Source organism: Glycine soja, chromosome 13 (genome assembly GCF_004193775.1).
Source record: "Glycine soja cultivar W05 chromosome 13, ASM419377v2, whole genome shotgun sequence".
NCBI classification, from domain to species: domain Eukaryota; kingdom Viridiplantae; phylum Streptophyta; class Magnoliopsida; order Fabales; family Fabaceae; genus Glycine; species Glycine soja.
Genome location: NC_041014.1, coordinates 21,283,405 through 21,294,709, shown reverse-complemented (window position 1 = coordinate 21,294,709; position 11,305 = coordinate 21,283,405). Strand labels below are relative to the sequence as shown.

Below are 11,305 nucleotides of genomic sequence, written 5' to 3'. Positions count from 1 at the left end.
TAGAGAAGTGAGAAAGTAGAATAAGAGTGGAGGGTAGGTCCGTAATTGTGCTTCAGAGGAAATGCACTACTACTATTTGATTTTGATGTAAATCACTCACTTGGTTGGTTGGTTAGTTGTTGTGGCAAACCCCAGTGCGTGAGGGGGCTTTTTTACCAATTGGGGGTAAAAAAATTTACAATTTTGTATTTGGGGTATATTTCAAAAAATTATCCAAAATGAGTTAAGTCGTAACAATTGTTATGACTTCTAAAGTCAGAAGTCGTAACAAATGTTACGACTTTTTAATTTTTTAGTTGAAGTCGTAAAAATATTTACAATTTCAATTTAAATATAATTTTTTTTCGACGTACTTTAAAGAAAATAAAAACTTTAAAGTCGTAAAACTGCATTTTAAAAAAAAGCTGAGGTATACAACTTCAAAGTTGTAACCTCCCTTTTTTAAAATAAAAACGCTATTTTACTATTTGCAGTCTATTTTTACTTTGTTAATCTTCTTTTTTTCATAAATTTGTTTTTTTAATTTAATAATGTTAACGATTTTATTTTTTTAAATAAATTTTTTTAAAAAATATATTTATATAACTAAACCGTAAATTAATAATAACTAAACATTAATATTCTAAAACACAAAATAATAATTTAACAAAATTAGTTTAACATGTATAATAATTTATCTATCTAAACCGAAAAATTATTAATAACTAAACATTAATATTGTAAAATACTAAACCATAAATTAATAATAACTAAGTAATATTTTTTAAATTTTCTATTTTTAAAAAATTAAATCGTATTAAATTTAAAAAAAAAACAGATTTACAAAAAAAAATGTTAACAAATTAAAAAGAGACTGCAAATAGTAAAACAGCTTTCTAAAAAAAAAAAATAAAAGAGGTTACGACTTTGAAGCCATAAACCTCAAATTTTTTTTAAAAATACATTTTGCGACTTTAAAGTCGTAAAATAAAATACGACTTTTTTTTTAAGTACAAATTTAAAGTCATAAAAAAAATTATGTTTACATTGAAGTTATAAATATTGTTACGACTTCACTTAAAAAAAATAAATTAAAAAGTCGTAACAGGTGTTACGATTTCTGACTTTAAAAGTCGTAACAACTGTTACGACTTATCCCATTTTGAGTAATTTTTTTAAATATATTTCCAAATGTAAAATTATGAATTTTTTTGTCCCCAATTGGTAAAAAAGCCGCGTGAGGGAATGAAGAGTGTTCAATGGCTGAGTGCTCCACATTCACGCCACCCTCAACTCTTATTTGTAAACTCTCTTCATCTCATTTAATTCTTTGAAAAACATTTCAAATTGATTTATGTTTTAATTTTTTAATCAGACATTCAAACATCTATTTCAACTTTATCTTGTAATAAGTAATATTGTCTTGAAAAACTTAATAATATATTTATTGAAATTAAGAAAAATAACAACTATATTTTAGTAAAATTATTCCTTAATAAATATTAATTTTTTTAGAATACTTACTTTATTGATTTATGCAAAAATACCTTAAACATAAGATATTTTGGGAGGATGAGAGTATTATTAAGAGTGTATTGAATAATAATTTGAATTTTACGTTTATATTATTAAATTTTAATAATATATGCATAGAGTTAAGCTATTTTTTTATAAATTAGTATCGTGGAAAACTTATTTTTAATAAGACGAATACAACTTATCATTTTATAAGTTGTTGCAAATATTTATACAATGTTTATCACTTCAACTGCCATTTTAACTATTGGACTTTAATTACTTCATGCGCAATTACTAATTTACTATCTTTCTTACCAAAAAATCTTTGTTTTTGTTTTTATTAGAGTGCACTGTCCTCACAGAGTTTCCGTTTCATTATTCATGTATTATAGATTTATAGTATATTGTTATATTTCATCATAAGTTCATAATGGCCGACATGGTTTGTATAGCAACATAAAATCAAGAGCAAAATAAGTCCAGGGAAATGGCCCAAAGAAGTTGTCATGGCCTAGTACCATCAAAGCCCAAACTCTCAGCAATTCAGAAAGCCCTCGTTTGTGTCTATAATGAATTTTCAACCAGAAATATAATCAGATAAATAATTATGGGAAGTAAAATTCCTGAGTGTTTAATATACATATTTAGAGTAAAAACTCAAAATTACTAATTAAACTGAAATAACCTAATGTTATTGATCCATGTGTTTGGTAATTTTGCTTCTATAATTTCTTAGGCCTTTTTGTTTTTAACTGGTTATTTATGAAATAGTTTAGTTACAACCACCTTTATGCGTACAAATTATAATAGGTAGCATAATAGGCGTGGCCTTTTCAAAATGTTTAAACATTCAAAACTTATTTACAAGTCATATGCATGTTATGCTGCAACCCATAGCTGATAGTAATTGGAAATATGACTAAGAATAGGTAACAATGCACAAGAGATTAGAGCATTTGTACCTAAACAAAAGATTGTAACAAAAAGACTAGAACATTTTATATTTATATTTTTTTATTTAATGAAATATATATGTAATTTCTTATTCGATATCCAACTAATTCTCTCTTATTAGGTCAATTTATTTTAGGATAAAGTGATACCTCTAGTTATAATTTCAAGCCAACGATCAAACCTCTTATCTTAATTAAAAGAATTCAAGTAGTGAACCACTTGTGATAACAATTTTTAACATTTTATATTTATATTTAATTGTTGTAGTTGTTGCTAATCAATAAATAACTAAACTATTTAATGAAGAGTATTTAAATTTTTTCTAATGTCCCGATCTTAAAATGCTGTGAATTTGAATTTTTAAAAACATATGTTTTCTTGATTATTTTTAAATTAGTGCAAATGGAAACTTCCCTGAACGAGTATAATGTATCTCCATTGCTTCATTACATCCTGTGTAACAAGCATGTAAACCAGTGCATTAGAAAGCACAAGATTGCTTGGTTTTCAAGTATAATATCTCAAAATACATCAAACTAATAAATTGGTCACAATGGTCACCCTTCCATTCTTCTATACATCGACTTGGCACTCTTTTTTATACCGCTAGTAGTCATCATCTTCATTTCTTGACCCAAAGAATCTCCTCACAACTGCAGCGGCAGCACCAAGAAACATAAACAGAAGAATAGTGTCAAATCCACCTCCAACGCCTACAGCTACACTGGGACCTGGTGCAAAGAATGAAAATGGAGACCATCCCCAGCCACCGTAAAATGGCACACCATAACCATAGCCATAGCCACCAACTAGCGGAGGTGCCACTCGAGGATTAATATAGATATTGGTTCTGTCAATTGTCATAAATTTCAGAAACAAGATTCCCAAGTTAAGTCATCAGGTGATATGTTACATGTTTGTATGATCCATCCAATTATAAAAGACATTTCATTTCTTTCAATATGATCCCTGATGATACTCCAGGGTATGAATATCATATATCAACCCTAGTTAAATAGAATAGATTCTATCTACTTTCAGCAGAATACTAAACATTTTTGTATTTTTATGTGGAAGCCTTCAAATGATATTCTGCTAAAGTTTCCGGGGCAAAACACATTATATGCAAAGAGAAAACACAACTTACTATAGGAATGCTGTCCAATCAAGACATAGGCATTACCAGATCAACTTTTCTCCGTATACACTTGTAAGAAAAAGAAAAGATAAAATGAATTGGGTTTCTCTTACAAGTTAAAATCAACTTAACCTTAACTTGTGAAGAAGTTAAATGGAAGAACTTTTATAAAAGTAAAATGCTTGAATTAATTTTAACTTACAAGAGGTTCAATTCATTTTACTTTCTTAATTTCTTCACTTATAAATGTTTATGGAGAAATTTATCTAAACAAGACCTTAGTCTACTACTTTACTATTTGTACATACATACTATGCAAAGCAAAAAGGAGGGGGAACCCAGTACAGTTCCATAATTTAAACATCAAAGAATTAACAGTGCATGAGACATTATGTATAATCTCATCTATCTCACGTACTTTTTATTTTCTGTGTATACACAAATCTTAAAAATACACCCCCAAAATAATCAAAGGGGACAACAAAAAAGTTGTCCCATTCTGTTGTTCACAGAAAACGTTTTAATTTCCAACCCAATATGTAATCTTAACACCTTTGTGTGGATAATATATAATTTTCAGAAGGCAACAGATTCCAGGCATGACTAATGAATCAAGCAAAGCAAAACCATGTGTGAGCTAGAATGATGATTAACAAATTCAGCCTTAATTATGGGATTAGGAAGGTGATAAACCAAAAACACAAGGTGCAAAGATGAAGCACAAGTGAAGCCAATGAAAATCAGCATTTATTAATTGATCATTACCTGGAATTGTTGATTCTTGGTGAGGAGCGCGGAGCTGCTGACTTGAAGGCCTGGCCCCCGATTCTACCACCAGTCTTGGCGGCTGATGCATCATGAACTGACCCAAGTGTTAACACACCAGCAGCAAGTGCAACTATTGCCAACTTTGCTAACTTGTTCTCATTCTTCTTCCTATAAATTAATGAGACACATCAGCAAAATTCATGAAATTCCTTTTCTCTTTAAGTACCCTAATTAAGGCTTTTGGCTCTCCCATAAGAACTAATCATTGGTACGTAGTCATGCTAAAAGTAAAAGCTCATCAGCACAAGTTATGAATTCCGTCAAATTCAAACATGAAATAGTAATAGAGAGCAGATGAAGTATTAACTGTATTGATACCTTGGAGATTGTTGCTGTTCATGTTGTGGGGAACTGCAAGAGACAGTTTTGAGTGAAGAAGGGAAAGTAACAGTGGTCCTGAACTTTGGGTTGTGCGTTAGTGGAATAAGGGCGTTGGTGAGGAAGCTTTGGTGTGAGGAAGCGATGCTAGACATTTCTGGAATCAACAAAGATTCTCTTTCCGGTAATGTTCTCCGACCAACGTTTTCTTCTCTCTAAACCAAACAAACCTTCTTCTGAGGATATTTTAGTTTCTGTCTGTTTGGTTTGTACCAATATATATCAACGCTCATCCTTTTTCGTGGTTCTCCATATGCCACGCGGCACCAACTCAACTTTATTTTTATTATTATTATTATTATTCAACTTAACTGCTACAAATAAAATTTAATTTGCAATTTTTATACTATCATATATATATTCAAGCATTGTTAACTTAATTTAATCATGGTTTCTTCAGTAATAATTAATCAAATTTTAGTTTTTTTGTATTGAAATATTCATGTATAAGAAAAATGAAATAATATCATGTTAAATTAGGTCTGGAGAAATAAGAAATGGAGACAAATAATTTCAACAAGAAATAATTAGGTCTGGAGGATAATATCATGTATTAATAAATTTAAGAAGAATACTTGGTTCTAAGGATTCCTAAAATAAAGTCTCCATTTTGAGTTTTTTTAAAAAGAAATAATGTGATATATCTAAGAAGTTTTATGAAAATATTAATCAAAATTTTTAATAAAGATTAGTTATTAATAAAATTAATAATATTTTGAACAAATAATATATTGACACAAAAAAAGTATAAGACACGGATGGAGGTCATAATTTTAAAAAATACATTGTTAACAGAGATATATGGTGGGTGACTTTCTAGAGGGGAGGTTAGTAAAATATAAAATAAAAAGTATTTATTGTAAAATATTTAATATTTGAGTTTAGTATATTTACCATGTAAGTATAAAAAAATTATACTGTCAATAATTTATAAAAATTTAATATAAATTTTATAAAAATTATTTTAAAAATCAATAAATTTATACTATGTAATAATTTGTAATCATATTATTTATTTAAAAAAATTCAACAATCTTTCATTTTTGTTATTGCTAAAGTCCTATTCTTGACAACTTGACAGTATTATTGTGTGGACCAATCATTTAGAGAATTAGTCGCTCAGCTAACATTAAAACTTTTTATACCAGTCGAGAGTGTTTATATTTTATGGGGAATTGGGGATACTTCATATGTAATGGAAAAATTACATTCAACCACGATTTGGTTATTTATTCTTAACATTTTTCGTCATTATTATATCATTATGTCATTATCTATTTTGGTGACCCAAATTAATTTTGATTGATCCCTGGCCTCGTTGTTTTCTGGTCTTTAGTTTTGATCTTTAGAGTGTTGGTGCACCCAACATTCTAAATGAAAAAATTATTTTTGTTTGGTTTTCCTATTCCGGATCAATTGATCCGGAAGTCTCTTCCTATTCAACTTGATCCGGAAGAAGAAAAATTAAAATTTTGTTAATTATACAAGATATTTAAAGATATTTATTTCATTAATTATAATATAATTAAATATATTTATTTATTTTATTAATTATAATATATTTATAAATATTGATTTATTATAAATAATTAATGCTAATCAATCATAATCATAATTCATGTTAATTAATCAATTATGCTAATCAAACATAATTCCCTAAAAGAGGATATAAATAATTTCAGAGTTAGCAATCATAATGCAGTTTTTGAAATTGTTAACTCTGAAATTATTTATATCTTCTTTTAGGGAATTATGATTGATTAGCATAATTGATTGATTAGCATGAATTATGATTATGATTGATTGATTAGCATGATTGATTGATTCTGAAAATTGCTAACTCTGAAATTATTTATATCCTCTTTTAGGGAATTATGATTGATTAACATGATTGACTGATTAATATGAATTATGATTATGATTGATTAACATTAATTATTTATAATAAATCAATATTTATAAATATATTATAATTAATAAAATAAATAAATATATTTAATTATATTATAATTAATGAAATAAATATCTTTAAATATCTTGTATAATTAAAAAAAAAATTATTTTTCCTCTTCCGGATCAACTTGATCCGAAAGAGGAAAATCAAACAAGGATAATTTTATCATTTTTTTAGAATGCTGGGTGCACCTAGCAACACTCTAATCTTTATCCATTTGTAGTGGGTCACGATATTTGGGATGGGCTTACGGCTTACTTCATTTTGGGCAATGTTAAACGCATCCCCATTTCGCTAAGCCCACTCCCCTCCTTTTAAAAAATCCTAAAATTACTTTACTACCCCTAACTCCTGTGGCTCTCACACATCCATGATTTATCTTAATGTTGTGTTTAATTTAGATGATGAAAATAAAAAAAATTATATTAAAATTAAAGTGTAAAAAATATGAGATTTACATAAAATTTATATTATTTATCCTTTATTTATTTTTGTCTGTCCTCTCAACCAAACCCAGTATAAATGTTGAAACCTGAAATAATGTCACGGAGGATGAAGGCATGAAGCTGATAGCTACTCTAAAGCAGGGAAGAAAAAGATGAGGTGCTTGGACGTGAAAAGTGATTGATAGTCGCAATCTATATAGCTAATAAGGGTTGATATTGCCTCAAAAATCAAAATATTGTGATTGGAACTTAGATATCGTATCCATGACATGATTGGGTAACGCAGAAGTTTCTTAAAAAGAAAAGGTGAAGGTTCGTGCGAGTTCGCATTCTCCAAAACAAGGGAGTATATACGTTATGTTTCATTCGGGAATTCATTAATTTATAAATTATTTAATAAAAATAGAAGGGTAAAATTACATTTGTGATTTCCTGATTATAATCCAAACATGGATTTCCTGATTGGATGCATGGGAGAGTTGGTCGTACAAGTATAGCACCAAAAAAGGAGAGAAAAACAAGAACTAAAATTACATTTATGATTTATATGCTGAATTAAAACTATTTTGGTTTTTCCTGATTGAAAAGATGTTTTTCTATTGAACTAGTTTGAAATCCAAAATGTTAGCGGTAATAAATTGAGTGGGGGCGAATGTGTGATTTTCTTACCCGTGCCGTGAGTTAAAACTTATAAATGTCTAGCTACCTTGTAAAACGTTAACCCAAAATCCAAAAGTGTAGCCCCTCAGGCTCGTTATGGAAAATTTTGTCTAGTACTTGAGTACTATATATTAATGATCTGTGTTTGTTTCTTTATTATGAGGATCTTCAGAAAATGTTGATCATTTGAGCAGCTCATGAAAAAGTTAATTAAGCCAGGTTGTATCATCATTTTTTTACCTGCTGGCAAAGGTATTAATGATGCATGACTTTGCTGGTCCTAAAAGGACACTTCGTAGAATGCGTAAACATGGCTAAAGCAACTGTTCAGATAGGTCGTAGTGGGAAAACAAAGCACAAGATTATTGAACGCAATACCTTTTTCTAGTTAACTATACCTAACCCACAAATGAAATGAATAAGTTTACCTGTCATTAGTTTAATTAACTGACAACTAAACAACCGTCTAATTGCTATACTAAAGAAAACACTCGAATTAACCAAACTGCATTTTCATCCATCTTCATTTTGTGTGAATATTGTGATTAAGGGGAGGATATTTATAAACTAAAATATCTTCGTTGCTTTGGAGATATATAATAATAATATCAGAGAAAGAACCTTTGTTTATATTAATTATATCTAGACAAAAACCATATTAAAAAAAACAACAGAAAAATGAATATAGCATATAGCTTCTTCATTCAACAACTAATATATCTTAAATTTAACATAGTTTATGGCTCAATTTGTGGACAAGACATACAAATTAATCAGCGCGTGTGTGGCAGTAGAAACTGAAGAGCGTTCACCTGCATTTGCAAACAGTTTATGTAACTCTCAAGCTCTGAAACCATTTGTTCATCATCACACATCTCTTCTCCTCCAGGTATCATCCTTCTCAGCCTCTTCCACTGGTTGTTGATGTCCTCAGCTTCCTTATCATCTTCTCTGGCTAGATCCCTTTTCATTTCTGACATGTCCTTGCACTTAGACCTTGAGCTAGGGTTTGAAGAGAAATATTCCATTGGGACAACTTCATTTTTGTCATAAACATTATTCTTCGATGAACCTTCACTAGCCTTATTTTCAAGAAACCTAGTGCTTTTAGCTGCATTGACATGAACGTCATCGCTTTGAAGCTTGACTTTAAGGCCGTTACTCCATGCAAAACCTTGTGCTGACAATACCATTGCCATGTCCACTTCATACTTGACAGCATTGTTAATATTATCATTACAATGGCTGCTGCTATCTTCTTTTATAGAACCCTTTTCCTTTATCTTCACCAACGCTGGAACCAAATGGTTCAAATAATTCCTAGTAAATATAGGTTGCACTATTTGGTTTGATTCCACGGAGTATACACGTCTGCGTTTAACTACTTGCCCTCCCATTATATTTAATCAAGGAATGAAGTTGGACAACAATGCTGCCACCCAGAGAAAGAGAAACGAGTGTAATGAAATCAGAATTGAAAGACCTTTTTGTCCTCTAAAGAAAAAGAAGAAAAGAATGTAACTAGCAAAAGGGATTAGAGAGAAGAGGGTCGATGAAGAAAGATGGTTGGTGTTAGTGGAAGAAGTTGAAGGACAAAGGGGGCAAAGACAAAGCAAAGTAATAATAATAGGGCATATGGTGAAAGTAAATGAGAGATACAAAAGAAAGCTTTCTTGTCATCAGCTATATATGCTAGAGCTGAATGAAGGTAAAATGAACAATTGAAGCAAGTTGATGAAGCTAGTTATTGGCTCAGTAACTTGATATAGGGAAGGCAACAAAATAATTGGAGTGATATTAAGGAAGTCGAATTATGATTACTAGAGGAAGCAAGAACGAAGGGAGAAGCAAGGTAGCTAGCACAAAAAGGAGTGAAGAATTTGTGTGCAAAATGTTGGTAGTGGTCTACTTATTTAGAATGGCACATGGACTCACATGGTTCTTGCTTTCCGCAGAACAGAACGGAGTCTCTCATCCCATCCCATGTGCACTAGAAAACACAGACACTAAAACCCCACTATAAATGCCCTCACATGACTCCACCTCTTTAACTGGTACTCTTTCCCTTTGCTCCTCCAGGTCAGGGTCTCCCCTACTTACAAAACCCCTTTTTCCCCTCATTTCAAATCAACCAACTCATCCTACTCCAAATACTCCTATCCAAGCACTTCAACGAAATCGATTGTTCTCTTTTCTTCTCATAATAATCATAATAATAATAATTGAATTGTTATTAATCTTTTGATATTGTATTTGATAAAAAAAATGCTGTACAATATTCATGTATATATACAAATGTTAGCACAACATTTTATTTTATTCAATTTTAATCTTTAATTGTATCGTTAAATTTTATTTGCTAGTCTCCTGATAATATAATATGTGAGAATAGTTCCTTGTATGTGATGATAATATTATAAAGCACAATGATAAAACTTGGTGTCTCATGTAAATAATAAAGCCAAAATTAATGTTGTGTCATTAGAAAAAGCGAAAACAAAAAGTTCTACAGGAAGCTTGATATCTTGATAAAATCCTTGACCTTCTTGCTTATATACTAATATATATAATCACTCGTGCTACGAGAATATGCTATACCCCATTTAAATTAATCTATATTGTTTATTCCTAAGAGGAAAGTAAAACGATAAAAAAAAACAAAACTATATACTATTAAAGATGAGAAAAGGTGAAAGAAGAAGAAGAAGAAGAAGAAGGAGAATAAAAAGACGAAGAGGAAAGTTAATTCGGAATTTTCCTTTATGCTTTCAGAGGATCCTACACTAGATAGATTCCAAGTCTAAAGTAAAACTAAATGCCAACAACCCTTTGAAGTTTGTGGGACCAGTGTGCATGTGAAGAGTCTCAGAAACTCATCAGATTATTAGTGTAAGGTACGCTTTCGATTCTCGTAGTTAATAATTGTTTACTACTTACCGGTAATATATATTAGACATATATATTAGACATATACTATTCAGTATTCTTAAAATATTAATTAAGGAATTAAGAAAAACAATTATTAAAATATATAAAGGTATGATGTTCATGATTTGTTTTATGTTTTTATATAATTTCCATAATAAATATTTTTTTAATCAATACCCTGGTGAAACTGACTAATACCTTGTATATTATATCCTACACCTGAGGCAGAAACAATGAGGGTATGGATGACAGAACGGAGTGTGTGTTTTGTTTGTTGGGTAGGGCCAATTGGCATGCCAAAGTTCAAAAGCTAGCATGCAATTAGCCGTGCTAGGAAAGAAATTATAAGGCACTAACATTAATTGAATGTTGGATTGGAGTAGTAGTACTAGACAGACTAGCTATACTAGAGATTGCATTGACAAGTCATACACAATTAACAATGTTTAAACATTTCTCCACTACGTGTAATATAATGAATTAATCCGGCTATAAATATTAGTGATATAAATAAAAAGATTT

The 11,305-nt window shown here is 29.8% G+C and overlaps 2 protein-coding genes across 2 annotated transcripts; both read right to left on the bottom strand.

Annotated features, from left to right (window-relative positions):
- Positions 1–2,861: 2,861 nt before the first annotated feature.
- Positions 2,862–4,990, bottom strand: LOC114382591. The gene is made up of 3 exons (XM_028342115.1): positions 4,736–4,990; positions 4,355–4,525; positions 2,862–3,301 (listed from the first exon to the last, which is right to left on the bottom strand). Exons 1-3 carry the CDS (start codon positions 4,888–4,890, stop codon positions 3,058–3,060), a joined length of 570 nt encoding a protein of 189 aa, XP_028197916.1. The 5' UTR covers positions 4,891–4,990; the 3' UTR covers positions 2,862–3,057.
- Positions 4,991–8,463: 3,473 nt separating this feature from the next.
- On the bottom strand, positions 8,464–9,918 carry LOC114381849 (transcription factor bHLH146-like). The gene has a single exon (XM_028341072.1). The coding sequence runs from the start codon at positions 9,250–9,252 to the stop codon at positions 8,629–8,631; it is 624 nt and encodes a 207-aa protein (XP_028196873.1). The 5' UTR covers positions 9,253–9,918; the 3' UTR covers positions 8,464–8,628.
- Positions 9,919–11,305: the final 1,387 nt, after the last annotated feature.